We start from the raw sequence: 24,404 nt of genomic DNA, 5'->3' as shown, positions 1-24,404 counted from the left end.
GCTTCACTTTTTCTGTCATTATTTTTATTTGGAGACATGAAACACTGAGGGGAGACATAGGACATTATGCTGGGAGAGTTGGGACATAGTGGAGAGACCTAGAAAAAAAAATGCCTAGCTTAATCCTACATGTTTCATTTTTATTTATTACCAAAACTTGTACCATATGAACTGTATGAACACAGAATGCTGGTACAGTGATAGAGAAAAGTCAGTTTACTCAAAGCCTGATGAGACAAAGCACTTCCATTCTTAAGAAGGAAGTAAATAAGCTTCAGTCTCATACAGGGACATGCCCACATTTTTAAGAAAAAAAAGTAAACAATTTTATATTTTTAAACCACAAGAAAAAAAACTGTAACATATAGTGTCCCAACTCTCCCCATCTGGCCATTTTGAAAAAAAAATTCCTTAACACCCCCTCCCCCCTAGAATTTAAGATTAATACTATACCATACTATTTTTGGTAACTCTAGGGTACATACTTTAATTCCTAACAAATCCTGAATTCACCAGCATACATTACACCATAGAATGGAGGTGGAGGTCAAGTAGAAAATGCAGTTTTGCTTGACAAAAATATTTAACTGCACAAACCTTACTGCAGTGTCCACCTTCGGGGCTCCAAAGGAAGTCAGTTACTCTCAGGGGCAACATCTAACTTCTGATGTTATCTGAAACCTGATTGGTTGAAATTAATTTATGGGAATGCAAACTGTCCCAAGTCTCCCCGGTCTCCCTTACTGTGCATATAGAGTGTAAAAATAGTTTTTAAAATAATATTTCCTTCAATTTTATATAATTCTATTTTATTTTATTTTATCCTGTACCACATGAGCACTATCTTGCCGAGTATATCTCTTGGATCCACACTGCTATTGCCTTGCATTTCCTAATACTACTTGCCAGGTTAAATAAATAAATAAATAAATAAATACTACTATTTAGGGCCCGTTTACATGAGGACGCTGTCGGGTAAAAACAACTAAATATTTTATCGGAAGTGCCTTTCGTCTACATGGGGACAGCGTTTCCGAGGCTGAAAAATGGAAAAAATTGAAAACGCCTTCCAGAGTGGATAAGTTAAAAACAGCCCCCATTGCATATCCATCTAAACTACCCAATACGCGAAACTCTGCTTGGATCTGCTCACGTCGGGTATGCATTTACGTCATACATATGTCATATACTGTACATGCCAGCCCGGGAAGTAAGAAAGTAAGTAAAAAAGTAAGAGCATGTCTGATTACATCGATCCAATGGACCTTCAAGCTGCTCTGGCAGCTTTAATAAACGTCCAGGAGTCCTTCGAACATCTATACCGAATCTGCACATATACTGTTAATGAACAGAGGCGGGTATAGTATGCTCTTACTTTTTTACTTACTTTCTTACTTACCATAGCCAGAGTAGTCAAAGTTTTTGCGGCGCAGATGTGCAGATCAGACAAGACGGAAGACGTTGCGCATGCGTGTAGACATAGCGGAGGTCTTTCACAGCACCACCTAGCTGCCTGGCATGCACATCCAATTGAATTCCACACATTTATGCATCACCGTATAGACGCAGATTTCCTCCTTGAAAACGGTCGTGTAGACGCGGAAAAAAGTGAGAACGAAAACGGACTTTTGCGTTTTTGTTTCAGACCGTCCCCATGTAAAGTGGGCCTTAGAGACTAAATGCTAATCTTACTGTGATCTAACCCTGAATACAAGCGTCTACTTTAATGATATTTCATTTCTTTGCTTCATCAGGGGTATAAAACCAAGAGCAGCTTGTGACCAGAGTATTTTGTGCTGCAGGGCAACATTAATAATGATCTAGCCTCAAACAAAATGAAATGGAGAGGCTGTCACAGTTCACTCATGCTACATGGTCGAGTCCAGTGCATTGTTAGAGTCGCCCTGTAACAGGCAGTTATGAGTCTACAGCATACAGTCATCCATTGTCCAGTCAGCAGGTCGGTTTGAGCAGGTTTGAGACAGACCTGAGTTTGAAGTCATATCATTGTCCAGGGTTGACAGAGTTCAGCAAAAAAAAGTTAAAGTATCACAATCTGGCAACTGTTCTGTCTGCTCCTTTTCTACTGAAAATGTCGGAATCTTCTTCTCAGACTGACGTCTAAATAGTGTTTAGTGCAGTTTCCATTCCTGACCTCTAGGTGCAATAATAACTCTGAATCAGGAATTTATAAAGCTTGTGAAACGGCTGATATAAACTCCTCTATGAAAGAGTTGCATGTCTTACCAAGAAAGGAATAAATGAGTCAGTGTCAGCTTTAATAACCATGCTTATAACTAAGCTGAAAAAAGAGAGCCACTCCCTTGCTTTTAGTTTTTAAGCCTCTGATTAACTCTTGACTGGCACGTGATTCATTTCGAAAAAATCCTAAAGGATAAAAAGTACAGTTTTTGATGATATAAGTGGATCTCGACGATGTGTCCCAGTAAGGAACAAATCTCACAAATTGATTGTTTTATTCATTGTCAAGTAACTCATCCAGACCATCCGTGGACACGTTTTTAAGGTAGCAAATGAAGTTACACTGTGCAAAGCTAAAATGAGTCTCCAAAACATGCATCATACACAAATTAACACAAACAAAACTGTACCTCAATTTATTTCGCCATTATTTTATGGGAAGCCTTTGCAAATCATTCGGACAGTGTTTTGCGACTGAACTATGAATAATGGACAATGCAGCACTTTATACACTTAGAAAGAAGTTTGAATGTAGATCTCTAGCGCAGGGAGAAAAAAAAACAGAAATGTGCACAGAACCATCGACAAACTATCTTACAACACAATCCACAACGATTTGTTCTACAGGCAGTCACACGGTGATCATATAATGAATACAATACCTACGTGACACAAACGCCATAAAAAGAGAATGATTTTCAGACCTTACACGACATTATGTTGTGCATTATAATGTGTCATCATAAATACGGGATGATGCAGGGGAAAAAAAACAAGTCAGTCTTGAGAAGTATAGCATTCATTAGATCACATTCTCACCTGCTGACTCTCAAACGTCCACGTGCTGTCCGGTAGTGACGCATCGAGCACACTGAGAGTGTTTGTAAAGTCTGTGGTGCTGCTGGGTTTAATGAGGGTGAAATCACTGAATTCGGACATTGGAGACAGATAGGAGCCGAACGACTGACTCTGAGACATCATGTCTCCTCCCAGCACCTCCACATATTTAATGGGTCCGTCAGTGTTGAGCTGGATCTGCAGGTTTCTGTTGGGGTTTTTAGATTCACAATCACTCCGTCTGATACAGCAACTCGAGCTGCCTCTACTGCTTCGAGCACATTTTACCAACAAGATCAAAAACGTCATCAAACACAGCAATGAGACGGAGGCAAGAGAAACGATGAGATACAATGTGATTCTGCTGCTTTTCTGATCGGGTTCTGTGTTTTTGTGCCTAAAGTCTGAGATGGGTTCATGAAAGCCGTCCTCTATCAGTATATCCACAGTGACTGTGGTGGACTGCACCGGTTCTCCGTTGTCCTTGATTTCTATGAGCAGTCTCTGAGAGGAGTCATCCTGCTCTGAAACAGAGCGCTTAGTCCTCACCTCTCCTGTGTGTAAAGTGACACTGAAGAGAGACGCGTCCGTGGCCTCCGCGAGCCGATAGGCAATCCAGGCGTTATGGCCCGAGTCAGCGTCCACTGCTGTGACTTTAGTAACCAGGTGTCCTGCTTTAGCAGAGCGGGGCATCCTCTGATGGGACACAGAGCCCAGGAGTGCGGAGGGGTAAATGACAGCGGGGGTGTTGTCGTTCTGGTCCACAATAAAAACATGAACCGTGGTGTTGCTGCTCAGAGACGGAGAGCCGTGATCTTTTGCTTGGACTTGGATCTGAAACACTTTCAGTTTTTCGTGATCAAATGAGTGCATGCTAAAAATGCTCCCATTGTCTGAATTTATATAGATATAAGATGACAGAGGAGTGTCGAGGACTCTAGAGTCTAAAATAGAATAAGAAATTTTTGCATTTTCTCCCTGATCTGGGTCAGAAGCCGACACCGAGCACAATATTGATCCAGCAGCGCTGTTTTCTTTCACCTGGACAATATAAGACGGTTGTGTAAAAACAGGTGTGTTATCGTTTACATCTAAAACATTTACGAGTATTTCCTGCTTCGACGTGAGCTGTGGTGATCCTGAATCAGCAGCAACAATCACAACAGTATATGCAGAGTGCGCTTCTCTGTTCAGTTTTCGAGCTGTGATTAGTGTGTAGTGGTTGGACATCGATGATTTTAAAGAAAATGGCGTGCCGGGTAATAAACTCAGATTAACCTTGCCATTAGTACCAGTATCCAAATCTCTGGCACTGATAAAAGCTACGACTGTTCCAACGGATGCGTCTTCACGCACAGGACTGGGCAAAGATTTTAAAAGGATTTCTGGTGCGTTGTCATTCACATCCAAAACTTCGACATGGACGCTACAAAGACCTTCCATCGGCGGAGTGCCTTTATCTTTAGCGACGATGTCAAACTTAAAGGAGCTCCCCGTTTCGTAATCGAGATTATTTTTGACTTTAATGTCTCCAGAAATGGAATCGACAGAGAATAAATTGTGTATCATTTCAGAAGTGTGTGGACCAAATGAGTAGAGTATTTCACTGTTTACTCCTTCATCTGGATCCACAGCTCTGACTGAAACAACTACAGCTCCCGGTGATGCGTTTTCTCCGATTTGTGCGTCATACTGAGCTTGGTCAAAAGCAGGGGAATTATCATTTATGTCTAGTACACGAACAGAGATTTGGACAGTGCCAGATCTGGCAGGTTTCCCACCATCTAAAGCCGTTAGTAAAATACTGAGTATCGGTTGCTTCTCTCTGTCTAAGGACGTTTCCAAAACCAACTCGGGGACTTTTGCACCATCCTTTTCAGTTTTTATATCTAATGCAAAATGTTCATTTTTGCTCAGTGTGTAAGTGCGCAGTGAATTTGATCCTACATCAGGATCCTGGGCTGATTCCAAACGAAATCTTGCACCAGGCGCGGTTGACTCTGCGATATTTAACGTGCTTTCCTTATTTTGAAAAACCGGAGAGTTGTCATTAATGTCCTGAATTTCTATTTCAAAGCGATACAGCTGCAGCGGATTCTCTGCAAGAGCTTCTAGAGTAAGAATACAAGTGGCGCTTTGGCTGCATAGATTCTCCCTGTCAGTTCTCTCCTTCACCACCAGTTCACCCTTTGTTGGATCCACACCGAAATATTGCTTACCAGACTCGACAGCAATCCGCAATTTCCGTTCAAACACGTCAGATAATTTTAAATCCAGGTCTTTGGCGATATTTCCAACCACAGTGCCCTCGTTTTGCTCCTCTGGTATTGTGTAGCGAATCTGCGCCTCGGTAATATTCCACACAGCAAACGCACAGAGCAGCCCAGCAATCCACCATTTTCTCGGCATATTTATCCTCAGAGTCTGCATTTCCAATACTTACACATTAACGCACGTTTGTGACTCATTGCACATGTAATAAAATTTGCCCTCTACTGATAGAGCAGCAGGCAAAATCTGTGCGCGTTTCCAGCTCTCGGCTGAAGCTCTTTTAGGGAGAGTCATGACACAATAGAAAGGGGGAGGGAGTAGATCTCGTTGTACTGTAAAGCCTTGGTATTGGCTTTTAACACACCAATAGAATGAAAGCAAGAACACCCTGCGGTTTAAAGAGACGGTGTGAGCAGAATAATGATCATATTTTACCATGGCTGCCTTTGGTGATCGTAAATGTTTTGGAAAATAAATCGCCATTCTGTAGAATTGCAATAATTCCACAGAGACAAATGGCAGTACATGTGAAAACTAAACTTATTACCCAAGACACAACAAGAATCAAGCGTTTTAAGAATTATATTTGGAAGGAGATAATAAAAAAGACAAATATAAGCGTTTGGTCCATTAAAACGAAACCAATAGGGAAATGAATGGGTTCTGAGCTCTGAGGTTTCAGCACCATGGTTAAGGACAGCGATAAGTCTCTCTCTCTCTCTCTCTCTCTCTCTCTCTCTCTCTCTCACACACACACACACACACACACACACACACACACACACACACACACACACACACACACTCTCTCTCTCTCTCTCTCTCTCTCTCTCTCTCTCTCTCACTCACACACACACACGGTATGACCCTTCCATTTCAGTAAGCTGGTTTACAGGAAAATTTATTAGGGATTATAAATAATGCAACAGTTTCAACACTAAACTTAATTTACTTTTCTACACTGTCAAAAACAAAAGGACCCAATTGTACATTTCCTTCTGGATGGGGTGTCCTATCAGTGTTTTGCATCTGGAGGATTAATCATTTGTTTGTCAGGATGCACGAGGTGTATCTTTAAGTTTCTAGAGTACAACTTTAAATATCCAATTATGTAGCTTAAATTATTATTATTATTATTATTATTATTATTATTATTATTATTATTATTATTATTATAAATATAAAGATAAAATATGTGAAGGCTTCATGCTATCATCCAAGCATCAATGAAAAATCAGTCTGGTACTTTTGTTTTTAAGGGCAAATGAAAAACCTCACATGGATGAACCTAGATGTACCTTTTCATACTCCAGGAAAAAAAAATTATATAAGGACAAGAGTTATATGCTGCATCTTCGCAGAATTGGTTAAAAAGGAAAGCCTCAGGGGGATGTCATAGATCAGGAGCAGGTTCAGATACCTTGTCAGACTAATTAGCACTTTATAAACCTCTTTACTCAAGTTTAGTTTCAAGTCAAGCCAAGTTTATTTGTATTATGCTTTTAACAGTAGACATTGTCACAAAGCAGCTTTACAGAAAATTAAATACTTTAAACATGAGCTAATTTTATCCCTAATCTATACCCAATGATCAAGCCTGTGGTGATGGTGGTGAGGAAAAACTCCCTCAGATGACATGAAGAAGAAACCTTGAGAGGAACCAGCCTCAAAAGGGAACCCATCCTCATCTGGGTGATAACAGACAGCATGATTATAAATAACTCACTTCTATAACTGTGTCCTGTAGACTCACAAAGTATAACTGTGTCACCAGGAAATTCATTATAGTTTTAACATGAAGTCTGTTTTGTTGAAGTTATAAACTGTTCATTGATGGAGACTTGAGTGTAAAACTGTTCATGACAACTGCAGTCCTAAAGTTAGCAAGTCAACTGGACAGTAGTCCTCAGACATAAAAGCATTACTGTACGCTTCAAATAATAACATTTTTCACAGACAGAATTGTTTCAGTAAATGTGTCACCTGAAAAAAAATAATTGCTCTATTTCAACTGACATTTTTTGCTCTCTTTAATTAGTTTACGGCTATTTCTCCAAGGACTCGTAATACTTGAAAACAGAAGCATAGCCACTTTTATTGGCCAGCAGGTGGCGCTAATCTCCTTGCAAATAAACGTGAGAAAATGGCAGCGTTTGCTTGCGACTGCATGTTGAGAAACGGCGCTGTCCTGGCTGAAAGCATTTTCATACTTCTACAAGTGAGCTCGTGAAATATTGACTGTACATATCGTATAGAGGATGTTATATTATAGGCTAAAGGTAATGTTTATGTACGATATAAATATTCTGCCTTTGTGAACGGAGCTTACGAATTCAGCAATCTAGGCAGCTTCTTAGCTTTTTTTTTAAATATTTCATATCTGTGCCAAAATGTTGACTGGAAGTTCCTAAGACCTGTAACATGTACTCTATGAAGAAATAACATAACGCAAATACAATATTTTAAGACAGTAAATTGTTAAAATCATCATCATCAACAGCAGCAGCAGCAGCAGCAAAAAAAAAAAAAAAGGCTTATTGTACTGGTCTTGGTTATTTCTCAAATTTTCTATTGACATTACTGTGATGCATTGGACAATCAATTAGAAGAAATCGACAGGAAGTTTGAGCATTTCTGTTGTAAATATGTAGCAAAAGGCCAATAACAAATAAACAATCCTCTCTCATGATATTGGTCAAAATAAATACATGACTAATCAAATGTACATGCTCGCTCAGATATAAATTTCAATAATTGCTCACCTGCTGACTCTCAAACGTCCACGTGCTGTCCGGTAGTGACGCATCGAGCACACTGAGAGTGTTTGTAAAGTCTGTGGTGCTGCTGGGCTTAATGAGGGTGAAATCACTGAATTCGGACATTGGAGACAGATAAGATCCGAACGACTGACTCTGAGACATCATGTCTCCTCCCAGCACCTCCACATATTTAATGGGTCCGTCAGTGTTGAGTTGGATCTGCAGGTTTCTGTTGGGGGTTTTAGATTCACAATCACTCCGTCTGATACAGCAACTCGAGCTGCCTCTACTGCTTCGAGCACATTTTACCAACAAGATCAAAAATGTCATCAAACACAGCAATGAGACGGAGGCAAGAGAAACGATGAGATATAATGTGATTCTGTTGCTTTTCTGATCGGGTTCTGTGTTTTTGTGCCTAAAGTCTGAGATGGGTTCATGAAAGCCGTCCTCTATCAGTATATCCACAGTGACTGTGGTGGACTGCACCGGTTCTCCGTTGTCCTTGATCTCTATGAGCAGTCTCTGAGAGGAGTCATCCTGCTCTGAAACAGAGCGCTTAGTCCTCACCTCTCCTGTGTGTAAAGTGACAGTAAAGAGAGACGCGTCCGTGGCCTCCGCGAGCCGATAGGAAATCCAGGCGTTATGGCCCGAGTCAGCGTCCACTGCTGTGACTTTAGTAACCAGGTGTCCTGCTTTAGTGGAGCGGGGCATCCTCTGATGGGACACAGAGCCCAGGAGTGCGGAGGGGTAAATGACAGCGGGGGTGTTGTCATTCTGGTCCACAATAAAAACATGAACCGTGGCGTTGCTGCTCAGAGACGGAGAGCCGTGATCTTTCGCTTGGACTTGGAACTGAAACATTTTCATTTTTTCGTGATCAAATGAGTGCATGCTGAAAATGCTCCCATTGTCTGAATTTATATAGATATACGAAGAGACAGGCAAGTCTTGATTTTTTGAACCAAGAACTGAATAGGTTATCTTCGCGTTTTCTCCCGTGTCTAAATCAGAGGCAGATACAGTCGATAGAATTGATCCTGGTGTGGTGTTTTCTTTAATATAAACCGAGTACACGGGCAAAGAAAAAACAGGCGCGTTGTCGTTTGCATCTAATATCATTACTCTGACCATTTTACTTGTTAACAAGGGTGGCGATCCAGAGTCAGATGCTTTGAGTTCGATATTATATTCTGGAAACTTCTCTCGATCCAGTTTGGCGTCTGTAACCAGCGCGTAATGATTAGAAAACGTTGGCTTTAATTTAAAAGGCTGATTACCGGACATGGTTAAAGTGACGTTTCCGTTATCACCTGAATCCAAATCTTTGACATTTATCAAGGCTACCATGGTGCCAGCAGATGCGTCTTCTCTCACAGGTTTTGGCGAGGAGGCGATGATGATTTCTGGAGCGTTATCATTTACATCCACGACTGCCACTTGAACTCTGCAATGCCCTTCCATGACAGGAGTTCCTTTGTCTCGAGCTCGTATATCAAATTCGTATGACGTACTGCTTTCATAATCCAGATGTTTCAACACGGATAATTCGCCTGTCCTTGAGTTGATCGTGAAAAAATTCTGAATAGCTTCTGATGTGTGTGCTCCAAATGAGTATTCGATTTCACTGTTCATCCCTTCGTCCGAATCATTTGCTTTTACAGTTAATATCAGAGTGCCGGGAGCACAGTTCTCCATTACTTTAATCTCGTATAAATCTTGATCAAATACAGGGGCATTGTCATTGATATCGAGTATCCTTACTGTGATTTCAGCACTCCCTGATCGAACTGGATTTCCCCCATCGATCGCTGTCAGAATCAGTTGATGTACAGCCTGTTTTTCTCTGTCAAACGCTTTTTGCAGCACGAGTTCAGGGATTTTTGTTCCATCTTTGTTATTCTTAATGTTAAGCACAAAGTGTTCGTTTTTATTCAGCGCATACGTCCGTACCGAGTTTGATCCAACATCCGGGTCTTGAGCAGGCTCTAAACGAAATTTAGCTCCAGCCGGTGTCGACTCTGACACATCTACGGTGTTTGTGTCTGCGTGAAAACGTGGCGAGTTGTCATTTATATCCTGTACTTCGACTTCCACGCGGTAAAACTGAAGTGGATCCTCGATTATGATTTGCAGCGGAAGCACACAACTGCTGCTTTGTCCGCACAGATTCTCTCTGTCTGTTACATCCTTCACAACCAGCTCACCGTTTCCTGAATCAAAACTGAAATACTGCTTACCGGATTCAGTTGCGATCCGCAGTTTCCTCTCAGAAATCTCCGACACTGAAAAACCCAGATCTTTTGCTATATTTCCGACAACGGAACCCTCCTTGAGCTCTTCTGCAATCGTGTAGCGGAGCTGCGCGTTTGTTCCATTCCACAAAACCGCGACAGAGAGCAGCCACAGCGCCCAGAAAAATCCAACCGCTCTTCCTTTAGGAGTCCTCATTTCCAAAAATGGCTGACTCTTGAGTGTTTCGGTATCCTGGTGCGCATTTTATTTAAGCTAAGTCTACGGTGAAAAGCAAATTATCTTTCAACGTCGAAAACGTTGCCAGATTTCTTCGTGCATGGCAATGCGTCCATCCCTGTGTGTGTAGGTCTCAGCATTGTGCTCAGCAGAGCTCCGAGGGGAGGGAGTGGATCTCTTTGTGCGCTTCAGCACTCTACTGGTGGACAGCGCTCCAGTAGACTGTCAGTGGATAGTGCAATGTCTTAAAGAAACAACACCCAGAAGAAATGTGGTCCTCAAAAGCTATGTGCTTAGTGAAAGACTGGTGCATGATTTTACTTTACAAGGTAAATGAAGCCACATATTTAATTGTATGCACATAACCATCAAAAATTTTGTCAAAACAATATGTCAATACTCTGCATTAATTAAACACAAAAGAAGGAATTCCAAAATGTGTCTGACTGACTGGTGTGGGGAATAAAACTCCGAACTTGTTAGGAGTTTTATCCACCTACTCTGAGTGTGCACTGCTTGTCAGAAAATAACTGATTGAAATTTTGCCCTAATGCTGAAGCATTCCTACACAAGTCCTTTCTGCATATTTTCAGACAAAATACTCCTCTCAAGAATAAGAATCAGCAACATGTTAGTGCACACACAACTCGGCAATGGACCATGACGTAATGGTTAGAGAAGCAGCTTTGGGACCAAAAGCTCAGTCGATTCCCTGGACCAGCAGGAATGGCTGAAGTACCCTTGAGCAAGCCACTTAACCAACAAATGATCCCCAGGCTGCTCTGGGTATGTTGTATGTCATGCTGGATAAGAGCATCTGCTAAATGCCAGTCATGTATAGTAAAGTGAGCCAGACAACTAGCCCATAAGAAGGTTGAAGAAATTCAGTGCATGTGAAATTTCTAGCAAAAACGTTCATCAAGTAAAAATGAATAAAAATCACTGCTCACCTGCTGACTCTCAAACGTCCACGTGCTATCTGGTAGTGACGCATCAAGCACACTGAGAGTGTTTGTAAAGTCTGTGGTGCTGCTGGGCTTAATGAGGGTGAAATCACTGAATTCGGACATTGGAGACAGATAAGATCCGAACGACTGACTCTGAGACATCATGTCTCCTCCCAGCACCTCCACATATTTAATGGGTCCATCAGTGTTGAGTTGGATCTGCAGGTTTCTGTTGGGGTTTTTAGATTCACAATCACTCCGTCTGATACAGCAACTCGAGCTGCCTCTACTGCTTCGAGCACATTTTACCAATAAGATCAAAAATGTCATCAAACACAGCAATGAGACGGAGGCAAGAGAAACGATGAGATATAATGTGATTCTGCTGCTTTTCTGATCAGGTTCTGTGTTTTTGTGCCTAAAGTCTGAGATGGGTTCATGAAAGCCGTCCTCTATCAGTATATCCACAGTGACTGTGGTGGACTGCACCAGTTCTCCGTTGTCCTTGATCTCTATGAGCAGTCTCTGAGAGGAGTCATCCTGCTCTGAAACAGAGCGCTTAGTCCTCACCTCTCCTGTGTGTAAAGTGACAGTGAAGAGAGATGCGTCCGTGGCCTCCAAGAGCCGATAGGAAATCCAGGCATTATGGCCCGAGTCAGCATCCACTGCTGTGACTTTAGTAACCAGGTGTCCTGCTTTAGCGGAGCGGGGCATCCTCTGATGGGACACAGAGCCCAGGAGTGCGGAGGGGTAAATGACAGCGGGGGTGTTGTCATTCTGGTCCACAATAAAAACATGAACCGTGGTGTTGCTGCTCAGAGACGGAGAGCCATGATCTTTGGCTTGGACTTGGATCTGAAACACTTTTGTCTTCTCATAGTCAAATGAGTGCATGGTGTAAATGCTGCCATTATCTGAGTTGATGTAGATGTATGATGAAACGGAAACATCTTGAATTTTAGAGTCCAAAATGGAGTAGGAGATTTTAGCATTATGGTCAAGATCCGGGTCATGTGCTGATACAGAGCACAGTATTGACCCATGAGCAGTATTTTCTCTTGTGTAAACTGTATACGACTTTTGAGAGAAAATGGGAGGATTATCGTTGACATCAGAGATACTAATTTTTACATTTTTTTCTGCATGCAGAGCTGGCAACCCGGAATCAACTGCATTTAATTTGATCTCGTATTCAGGATATTTCTCACGATCTAGTGGACCGTTTGTAACCAGTGCGTAACGATTAGATAGAGAAGGGTTCAGTCTAAATGGTGAGGCCGATGCCACGGTGAGAGTCACTTTTCCATTTTCACCGGAATCTGCATCTTTCGTGCTAATTAGCGCAATGACGGTGCCATTCGGGGAATTTTCTGGTACTGGGCTGGAGAGAGACGTAATGACTATTTCTGGAGCGTTGTCATTAATGTCACTGATCTTTATTTTTACACTACAGTGCCCTTCCATCTGCGGGTTTCCTTTGTCTTTGGCCATTAGATCGAATTTGTAGAAATTTGCTTGCTCAAAATCTATTTTCCCTTTCACGCTAATCACACCTGTAGTCGGGTTAATATCAAAAACTGCCTTTATTGTGTCAGAGGTTTTGTCTGCAAAAACATACTCGATTTCTCCATTTGCTCCCTCGTCTAAATCCACAGCGCTGACTTTAATTATTTCATTTCCTATGGGCTCATTTTCAGCGATGTTTGCTTCATAAAAAGATTTCTCAAACTGCGGCGCGTTGTCGTTATTATCAAGGACTATGACTGTGACTTCACAAGTGCCAGATCGCACCGGTTTTCCGCCGTCTACCGCCGTCAGTACGAGCTTCTGAACCGCCTGCTTTTCTCGATCGAGCGGTTTGTCCAGGACTAACTCCGGGATTTTTATTCCATCTTGAGTTTTTACATTTAAGACAAAATATTTATTACTTCCCAGAGTATAAGACTGCAAAGAATTTGACCCGACGTCAGGATCATCCGCGCTCTCGAGGAGAAATTTTGCGCCAGGATTTATAGACTCAGGAATATTTAAAACGCGCTGTTTAGAATTAAAGCTCGGAGTGTTGTCATTAATGTCTTGTATTTCAATTTCCACGCGATGTAACTGTAGGGGATTTTCTACGACTGCTTCCAGAGGCAGTAAACAAGGCACTGTGAGCCCACAGAGGCTCTCTCTATCAATTCTTTCATTGACAATAAGCTCTCCGCTCTCCGCGGCCACATTGATGTACTGCTTACCCGACTCGGAGGCGATTCGCAATTTACGATCTGCAACCTCAGATAAATCCAAACCGAGGTCCTTTGCGATATTTCCAACCACCGATCCTCCTCTCAGCTCCTCCGGGATGACATAACGGACATGCGCCTCGATTGTATTCCATATAAGGATAAAATAACAGCAGTATATCTTCCTCTTGAAAAACGACATCATTCTTATCGTGCCTCGAACAACGCAAAACGATTATCCAGTATGTCCTAACGTTACAAAGCGTTTAAGGTCAAAATAAAAACACAAGTGGTATCTAGAAGACATGTTCCAGTGTAAAGGAATGGCTCCTTTTGTTGGAAAAGCACTAGCTCAGACTGTCCCTTAGCGCTGAGCACAGTATGAAAGCACACATACTAGGGAGGGAGTAGATCTCTTTGTCCAGCTCTGCACTTCATTGGTGCATCCAACATCAACCACAACCAGTCAGCTCATATCTGTGTGTTACAGGAGCACGCCTCCTTTCTCTCCAGACCCCGGGGGGAGAGAAGGAGAAAAAAAACGCATAACCCGAGATCAGGGAATTAGAGGGACGTTTTGATAAATAAATAAATTGAATAAATGAACAAACAAACAAACAAACAAACAAACAAACAAACAAACAAATAAAGCTATTTACAAAATGACTACATTTGATTTATTTTCTAAATTGTATAAAAATAGTAATGATAAAAATATTCAAATATATAATATATGTTCATTAATCAAATACGTGTTAACGATGTGATCCAATCCAATTCGCCTTTCCGACTGACTCTGGACTGTCTGGGCTTCATCTGCCGTCATGTGGTGACAAAGAGGAAACGCAGCGTGTGTGTGTGTGGGGGGGGGGGTTGTTAAAGAGAACTAGGGCATCTGATCAGGATTTATACACAACACAAGATTTAAAAAAAAATTGTATTTCCATCAGATGACGGATCCAATAATAAACCACATAAGCTGGTCTCAATTCTGTCGGTAATCGTCTCTCTAACTGAGCCAATCTTCCTAGCAACAAAGGAAGCAACCATGAGACACAAAAGAGAGGAGTGAATTAGACAGTGCTGCTGCATTTCAGCACCACAAAGCTGGACAGCGCCACACAGGCGGCCAACTCGGTCAGCTGCACTCCTCATCGACCAAGGGAATGTTTCTGAATAAGTCCCGTGTGTGTGTGGTTACTGTTTCAGTCAGCTTTGTTTATGTGTCAACATTTCAACCAATTAGTGCAAAAGAGACAGGAAAACATTTTTGTCTTGTAAAGAGGCATGAATGATTCATGCCTCTTTACAAGACAAAAATGTTTTCCTGTCTCTTTCATGATGAATGGAATTAATTTAGTAACTGTTCAGACAAGAAGAAGGAAATTATCTCAACACTTACCGTGAAAATATCAACTCAGAACTTCCTAAATATTATCAGTTCGTTAGTTACTTGCTAATGTTTTATTTGATGTGCTTCTTTCTTTCTTTCTTTCTTTCTTCCTTTCTTTCTTTCTTTCTTTCTTTCTTTCTTTCTTTCTTTCTTTCTTTCTTGAATTGTCAACTTGCAATATTCCTTTTAAATGTCTTCAACAATCCACAAGTAAGCCATGTTTGAAATTTTAGTGCTTACTGTTAATAAAATAGACCAGAAAAACAACCATAAAATATTTTACAGCAACAGAGCTTCTTTAGTTCAAAATTCACCAAAACATAAGAAATAAAACTTTATGGACACAGCCAGTACATTTTCAAATCCCTGAAGATTGTTCTGGCCATATTAAAAATTTTAATTATTATTAATGATTATTCATGTCACATATGAGAAAGCATTTGAAAGCATTTTATTTCAGGACATATTCAAGGACATTGACTGACTGGTCTCAGATCTGAGTCTAAATAAATGCTTTAAAAATCATTTAGTGAGCCAATCAGTAAAGCTTATACATAAAAGACTAATTATAAAGATGAACTTAATAAATCATTCTCGTGCATATGAGATATAAGCTGTAATTAACCCGTACAGTTATAGTGAGAAGTTGGCTGAATTTGTAATGCCAGTTTTTATCAGCCATTTCCAGGCATGTATTGATGACTGATGTTGATAAAGTGTATTTGCATATTTTGGTATAAAATATGCAAGACATCTTTTACTCCACTTTCAACTAATCTTGAAAGAACCATTAGTCTGACGTGTAATATCTTTTAAAATTTTCTTTAATATTATTTTAATGCTGTCATTAAATGTACATAGCTCTGATGGAGAGAATTTACAGGATGTACATAAACCCCTTAATGCTGCTTGAATACTAATATTGGTTATTTTCTGTAGCTATGTTTATTTTTTGTAACTTCCATATAGTTCAATGCTTTTAGTGTAGATTCAGGTTATTTAGACATATTTTGTTCGAGTTTTTGGTGTGTGAAATGTTGCATTATAAAAATAAAAAAGCTTACCTTATTTGGAGTAAAGCAGGAAATTGTACACAGAAGGCATGGAAAGAAGAACAGAAAAAAAAATTGTTCAGACAGAGTTACAGCAACAGTTTTACATCTTACAGATTGAGCATGAACAACAACAACAACAACAACAGGAAATAAAATCATCAAAACAAAACACTCCAAATAAAATGGAGTTTAAGAATACGGTTTATGATGGCAAACACAAGAGGGAGCATGAGAGCTGCAGACGTAGTACGCATGTGCGTACTTGCACGTAGAGAGAGAGAGAGAGAGAGAGAGAGAGAGAGAGAGAGACTCTAACACAATCAACAGCACACTGAACTCCCAGTGGACCTGAATTCCCGCTCCTTATTGAGAAAATGGACCAGTCTGCCTTGAGACTCGGTCTGTTGTCATGGAAACACATCCACCTCATGTTGAGATGTGGGATGTTTGTATGAAAAAAACAGAAGGAGAGAGAGAGAGAGAGAGAGAGAGAGAGAGAAACAATGCATGGTGGAGGAGGTGTTTGATGAGAAGCTCCACACAGAGGGAGGAAGAAAAGAATAAATTTTGAAAGATTAAACTCTTTGACAGAAGGAAAAGAAGACATGGCCATTTCAAGTGATTTAGAGGCATGTAAACAAATGTCAGTACAATACAAATGCAAAAAAACAAAGACTAAACAAGCATTTCTGATACAATGAAATGTTTTGATGGCAGGATTTGATCAAGGAATAACCAGTCAGATTAGCAGATAAATGTAGGTGCAGAGTTTATCAGGTCAATTCTAAACAAAAGGTTTCACTGCAGAGACCACTCCCCATCTTCCACATGACTGTGTTTCTTTTCCTGCACTATTCACACTGCAGCTGGATGAGGAGAGAAAGAAAGAGATAAAAAGACTGTGCCTTTCTAACCAGACTATTTGTTTTGTTAAGTCAGATTGTTAATGCCTATCCTTTTTAAAATTAAACGTGAGTGAGGTATGATTGCAGTTAGATGGTATTCCTTAGAGAATTAACTAAGAGATTACAGTTCAGACATGATGTATAGTCTTTAACTCTTCCCCTGTTAGAATTTTCTGATATGAGCATCTAAGATAAAAAAAAAAGGATAATATTAATGGGTGGCTCAGTGGTGCAGTGGTTATCACTGTGACCTCACCGTATAGCAGACTCCAGGTTTGAACCTTGTACGGTTGCTGGCTGGGGTTATTCTGTGTGGAGTTTGCATATTTTCTCTGTGTCTGTATGGGTTTCCTCTTTGTGTCCATGTTCCTCCCACAGTCCAAAGACATGTGGATGAGGTCAACTGGCTGCTCTAAATTGTCCATAGGTGGGAATGTGTGAATGTGAGTGTGATGGTTGTTCATCTCTGTGTAGCCCTGTGATAGATTGGCGATGTGCCCCGGGTGAACTCCGCCTCTCATCTGAAGTCAGCTGGTAATGACACTGATGGATAAGTGCTATAGATAATGCATGGATGGATACTATTAATGGAATTTGTATGTAAAATGCTATTTACTTTATTTGTCTGTGCAGTGCTGAGTTGTGTGAATAAAAAAAATACACACTGTATGTAATCCACACTTTAGAAACTGTATGCAATACATTGTCATGTTATTAGAAATAATTAAAAAACCCTCAAGGAATAAAGGTAACCAGACAGCAGACAATTAGCTAATACATTGCATACAGCAAGCCTATTATTATTATTATTATTATTATTATTATTATTATTATTATTATAAACTTGGCTACAGTGGTGGAAATCACAACCCATTATTATCAAAGTTATAATATTTATTGTTAAATTCTTAGAATTATTGTTTGTCATGTAACAGTAATGTTAGAATGAAAGGGACATTCGGTTTCCAAAATGCAGTGCCAACTCAGGAGGTCCAAGAAGCCCACAGCCACCAAGATTTGCTTTCCATCTTCAAACACAAACAGTTCATCTCATAAAGTCTTAATTTAATTTAATTGGGTGTTAAATGAGGTTTAAACTCGATTATACTGTAACATCAAAGATTACAGACCTCTTGATACCTCTGAACGAGGGAGCACTGTACATACAGGACCCTGGACAGCGCCTAGACAGGCTGGCGTTTTGAGTAAATGAACAGCTCCTTGCTCCATTTTAACTTCTAAAAAATTTCTAAATTTCCTGTTCAAATAATCAAAACAATGGCATGTTTTCCCCTCATGTGCTGATGGATGAAATGGCTCAAATGAACTTTCACAGTGAAAGAAGAGGCACTAATGTTTAGAGCATGTATGTGTAGCGTATTAACACTGTATCCCAGGCAATAATAACTTTTCAGAATAAGCTCAAAGTTCTCCATAATGTAGCTGCTATTATAATTGTACATCCACTCATCATGGACATGAATATAATAACAATATTGGGCTTTCAGTGATTTTCTATGAACTGTTCTTTTCTGTATCATACTGATTGTACAACATCTTTAAGAGAAAAAATGATTTGCTGCATGTTTTAATTCATATTGGGTTTTCTGCAATCAACACAAGATCATAGCTATAGATACAGGGTCAGAAATATACATACACCCACTTAGATTATTCATTCAGCATTTCTGAAAGTTCCAAAATGTCTAACTTGCCAAGACCAAGGCCTCTTAACCTCCTGATGATGGTTTGACTCCAGCTGGTAACTTCTCTCTGCCAACAGAAAAAGGGATTGCTTGAGAAGTACAAGTTATTGGGAGGCAGAGCCACTTTGCCAATTTAAGTAAATGTGTCTATATGTTGGCTGGTCTCAAACAAACACTTGCTTTCATATGTGGCATGGACAGAGCAGAGATCACAGCACAGCATTTGTTCATTGCCAAGTTAAAAAAAATGCTGTTTCTGCCCAGTTTCAAATCGGGGACCATTCATGTGTAAGACAAATGTGATAACGACACAACAGAAACCACAACAAACATGTTGATTTGCTGTTTCCTGGGCCTTAAAAACAGAAGCAATCATACTTGTCCCCAGATTAGGTGTGTAGTGTTGGTGTTATAGTGGCTAGCATAGCTACCTTCCAAGCAGTTGACCTGGGTTTGATTCCCAGCCAACACATGCCCTTTAATGCCACTGTTTCATTGCTACAGTGAAAGGCACTGAACACTGAAAGGCTCTGGGTTGAAACAACAGGAAGGAATCACCTGCCTGTCACTGCATCCTCAACTGAGCAGAAACTGGTTCAGATGGTCTGGAACAACCCAGGAACCACCAAGGCAAAGGACTGACATCAACTGAAAGCTGCTCAAACACTACCGACAGTCAAGCAAGTGTTCAAATATCCAATCAGAATTCTGCCAGAAGCTTGTTCAAGGTGATACTTGAAAGTTAAATTTAAGCTAATATTAGGTGTGCTGTATGTACAGTATATTTCTGACCCTGTATATATAATTTTAACCCTGTGTTCATTTCAGTAAACCTTAAATAAATTAAAACTTGTGCACCAAATTCTTGTTTTAATTTCTATTCAAGATGTGTCAAACAATCATTCTGCCAGAGAAATCATTAAAAGCCCACTATTTCCATCACATTCATGTCCAGGATAAGTGTATATAAACTTCTGACCACTCCTGTCTATCAACCAGTTCATTTTCAATTTGTGGTTTAAACATTTGCTGTAATACAAGGAGCAAATATTCAGTGCTGACGCATGATACGACACATGAAAGGCAGTCTTCAAAAATCTGTCTGAAGTTTTTCTGAAGTATTGGGTTGTCCAGAATGTAGTAACTACATGGTGTCCCAAAAGTCTCCATACATAGGGGAAATTAACACTTTTTGGGGGGGCAAAATGTAACTTTATTTACAATGCATCCTTTACATAAACAGACATGTAAATAAAGATGGAGTCATCTGTCCCACTCAGGATAAACTCATATTAACACATCTGCTCTTATGCATATAATTGCACTTCAAATATGTTTCTTTCAATGATATTTGTGCTGAAGCCTTGCAAATGATTTAATATTGTGTACTTTGGTCAAAGGCAATCTTAAAGGCTATCAGGAGAAATATATATATATATTTCTATATATATATATATATATCAGCTGGATAGTACAGTGGTAATGCTCACTGACTACGACGCAGGAGATCGGGGTTCGAATCCCGGTCGGGGCAAAACATCATCCAGTAAGGGTCCTTAGGCAAAACCCCTCATGATATATCAGCCTACCTCAGGAATGAGTGAAAACATAACTGATAGAGTCATACCGGCTCAGACGTCGCCCGGGTCAACAAGGTCTGCGTCAGTTGCTAGGGAACCAGGGCAAACTGATGAGAAATGGGCTACTGGAACAAGACATTGATGGATGAGGACAGAAAATACGGATTTGCTGGAATGCTACTATACAAGCAATCCCAGAGAGAGGGGATACATGCAGAGAATGTGGGACCATTGGATACTTCGAAACCCACAATCAAGGCTAACAAAGAAACAGCTATTAGCCCAGTGTTCCAACATCCGTAATCGAAATCTGCTATCACAACTAGAGATTAATGAAATACAACAACGATGCTACGGCAAGGGGGAGCCAGGAAGACAGGTCAGCGGGGAGATGTCATCATCCCCACAACCAGAGATTGGGTACCAAGCCCCAACAGCTAACAGCCTCAACACAAGAGCTGCTGACCTGAGAAGGAAGATCGTGACCCAACTGGAAACCTGGAGCCCCCGACGAATACCGAAGCTGAGTTGCCAAGTACCTTCAGAAGATCTACTAGTAGATGTGAATGCTGCTCTGAAGACAATCTCCACAAGAACCATCACTGAGACCAACAAGCTGATACACAGTACAGCAACAGTAATCATGGAGATGCTTGGACACAAGGTGGGCTCGGGACATAAACAGTATCCACCATGGAAGAGACGATTAGAGGCCAAGATAAAGGCAGCAAGGAGAGAAGTTAGCCAGCTAGCTGAACTACAGAAAGGGAACATGGTGAATAAAGGGGCGCCCAGGAAGTACAACTCACTCTCCATACCAGAGGCACTTGAAACTGCCAAACAGCGACTAACAGCTCTGGCCACCCGGTTGAGGAGATACACCAAGGAAGGAGAGGCCAGGAGAATAAACAAGCTGTTCTCCACTGAACCAGCCAAGGTGTACTCTCAATGGCAGGGGAACAACAACCGGTCAGACCCACCAAGAGCTGAGGTGGAAAAATACTGGAAAGACATATGGGAAAGAAAGGCATCACACAACACCGATGCCCAATGGTTAGTGGACCTAAGAGCTGACCACAGCAACCTCCCAGAACAAGAACCAGTAACCATCTCAATGGCAGACGTCCAAGAAAGAGTGTCAAAGATGAAGAGCTGGACAGCACCAGGCCCCGATATGATCCATACGTACTGGCTGAAGAAGCTAACTGCACTCCATGAACGCCTAGCAGCACAGATGAACCAGCTGCTGAGGGATGGAACCCACCCAGAATGGCTAACCCAAGGCAGGACAGTCCTAATCATGAAGGACCCCCAGAAGGGACCCATCCCATCCAACTACCGGCCAATTACCTGTCTCTGCACAACATGGAAGGCCCTGTCAGGCATCATTGCGGCAAAAATGAGTAAGCATGTGGCTCAATACATGAGCGAGGCACAGAAAGGAATTGGCAGTAACACCAGAGGAGCCAAGCACCAGCTACTGGCCGATAGAACAGTCGCCCGAGACTGTAAGAAGAGACAGACCAACCTGTGCACTGCCTGGATTGACTACAAGAAAGCCTACGACTCAATGCCTCACACATGTATAACTGTATAAGATCAACAGGAACCTAAGGACCTTCATACAGAACTCAATGGAAATGTGGAAGACAACCCTAGAGGCCAACTCAAAACCCATTGCCCAAGTCAACATCAAGTGCGGCATATACCAAGGAGATGCGCTATCACCACTGCTGTTCTGCATAGGCCTGAACCCCCTCAGTCAGATCATCACGAAGAGCGGCTACGGGTACCGATTCCGTAGTGGGGCAACAATCAGCCACCTGCTCTACATGGATGACATCAAGCTGTATGCCAGGAATGAGCGAGAAATAGACTCGCTGATCCACACCACCCGGATCTACAGCGATGACATAGGGATGTCATTCGGATTGGACAAGTGTGGCCGGATGGTCTCAAAGAGAGGCAAGATGATCCGGACTGAGGGGATTGACCTACCAGAGGGCAACATAGGTGATATCCAAGACAGCTACAAGTACCTTGGCATCCCACAGACTAATGGAAACCATGAAGAGGCCACAAGGAAGTCAACCACAGCCAAATACCTCCAGAGAGTAAGGCAGGTCCTGAAAAGTCAGCTGAATGGTAAAAACAAGGTCCGAGCCATCAACATGTACACACTACCAGTCATCAGATACCCCGCTGGTATCATAAACTGGCCAAAGGAGGAGATAGAAGCCACAGATATCAAGACTAGAAAGCTCCTCACCATGCATGGAGGGTTCCACCCCAAGTCCAGCACCCTGAGACTATACACTAAGCGGAAAGAGGGAGGCCGAGGGCTAGTGAGCGTCAAGACCACGGTCCAGGATGAAACATCGAAAATCCGAGAATACATCAGAAAGATGGCCCCAAAGGATGAACTGCTAAGTGAATGTCTCAGGCAGCAGAACCCTGATGAGAGTGCAGAGGAGGAGGAACAGACAACCTGGAGAGACAAACCCCTACATGGCATGTACCACCGTCAGATAGAGGAAGTGGCTGATATCAAGAAATCCTACCAGTGGCTGGATAATGCAGGACTGACAGACAGCACAGAGGCACTAATCATGGCAGCACAAGAACAGGCCATAAGCACAAGAGCCATAGAGGCCAGGATCTACCAGAGTAGATCAGACCCAAGATGCAGACTGTGCAAAGAAGCCCCTGAAACAGTCCAGCACATAGTAGCAGGGTGTAAGATGCTAGCTGGATCAGCGTACATGGAGAGGCACAACCAAGTGGCTGGGATAGTATACAGGAACATCTGCAACCAGTATGGAATAGAAATACCCAAGTCCCAATGGGCCATACCACAGAAGGTGGCTGAGAACAACAGGGCCAAGATTCTGTGGGACTTCAGCTTCCAGACTGACAAACAGATCCTGGCTAACCAACCGGACATAGTGGTGGTGGACAAAGAGCAGAAGAGGGTGGTGGTGATAGATGTGGCGATCCCAGCTGACGCCAACATCAGGAAGAAGGAACATGAGAAACTTGAGAAGTATCAAGGGTTGAAAGAGCAGCTGGAACAGATGTGGAAGGTCAAGGGTTGCGTGGTCCCTGTGGTAGTGGGGGCACTTGGGGCAGTAACCCCCAAACTGGGAGAGTGGCTCCAGCAAATCCCAGGAACAACATCTGAAGCCTCAGTCCAGAAGAGCGCAGTCCTAGGAACATCGAAGATACTGCGCAGAACCCTCAAACTCCCAGGCCTCTGGTAGAGGACCCGAGCTTGAGGATGACATGGATACCACCCCCCCGCCGGGGGTGAGAAGGAGATTTTTTTTTTTTTTTTATATATATATATATATATATAGAAGGATAAAGCGGCTAGCGATAATGAGATGAGATAATGAGATAAAACAACTTTAATTACCCCTATGTATGGAGACTTTTGGGACACTTTGTATTTCTATCAGTAATACACACTGACATCTCTACTTCAAGAAAACATTTGTATATTTCACTAAAATGACAAAGAAGTGTTTTATTTACTTGAATAATAAATGTGTTTCAACATTTCCTGAGGCAAATAACCACTATAAAAACATCAACATTCTCAGGACAACATAATCATGTTTCTTTAAGAGCTCTGGACTGTGTCACCATGGCAACCAGAATGACCTGGCATAGTCTCACAGTCTCACTGCAGCAAGCAGCTACACCCACATTTTAATCCATGAAACAGAAACCGTATAGTCCTCTGTGGCACTGGCTAGAAAAATATCAGCCAAACAAAACTAACAACATGCACAAAACACAGGCTTTGGTCAAACAGATGTGTGGCATTAATGCAGCTGCGCCACTCCCAATTCCCAACAACCCCCAACAGCAAAACCCACTGCACCAGTGCAGATAAAATAAAATTTGTTGATGCCAATGAGAGAACAAAAAGGCGACTGACAAATTTTACAGTGCATTTACAAAGGCACAACTGAACAGTCTCCCATGTCTCCTTCAGTACAGAGGGACCATGAGTGTGTTTTTAATCAGAAGAGCAAAGATCTCTGTGT

General features: G+C 41.6%; 3 protein-coding genes and 1 pseudogene across 19 annotated transcripts in view; all 4 read right to left on the bottom strand.

Moving 5' to 3' along the window:
* The window catches only part of LOC132873435 (protocadherin beta-15-like), a 246,338-nt gene that overhangs the window by 28,023 nt on the left and 193,911 nt on the right, over positions 1–24,404 (bottom strand). The window contains exon 2 of one of the 17 annotated variants that reach the window (XM_060909003.1): positions 18,652–18,839. The exons of the other annotated variants lie outside the window; for them this stretch is intronic. Coding sequence (XP_060764986.1) covers positions 18,738–18,839 — 102 coding nt within the window. The 3' untranslated portion in view covers positions 18,652–18,737. Of the gene's footprint in view, positions 1–18,651; positions 18,840–24,404 lie in introns of those variants that run through there. 17 annotated transcript variants of the gene reach the window in all.
* Positions 3,010–5,469, bottom strand: LOC132873689 (protocadherin gamma-C5-like). Its single transcript, XM_060909460.1, has one exon. It carries the CDS (start codon positions 5,467–5,469, stop codon positions 3,010–3,012), a length of 2,460 nt encoding a protein of 819 aa, XP_060765443.1.
* Positions 7,718–10,520, bottom strand: LOC132873756 (protocadherin gamma-C5-like; annotated as a pseudogene).
* Positions 11,444–14,539, bottom strand: LOC132873755 (protocadherin gamma-C5-like). The gene is made up of 2 exons (XM_060909561.1): positions 14,509–14,539; positions 11,444–13,929 (listed from the first exon to the last, which is right to left on the bottom strand). Exons 1-2 carry the CDS (start codon positions 14,537–14,539, stop codon positions 11,444–11,446), a joined length of 2,517 nt encoding a protein of 838 aa, XP_060765544.1.

The sequence above is a fragment of the Neoarius graeffei genome, chromosome 25, assembly GCF_027579695.1.
Source record: "Neoarius graeffei isolate fNeoGra1 chromosome 25, fNeoGra1.pri, whole genome shotgun sequence".
Lineage (NCBI taxonomy): Eukaryota > Metazoa > Chordata > Actinopteri > Siluriformes > Ariidae > Neoarius > Neoarius graeffei.
The sequence above is the reverse complement of the archived record's forward strand: the minus strand, read 5'-3'. Positions and strand labels throughout refer to the sequence as shown.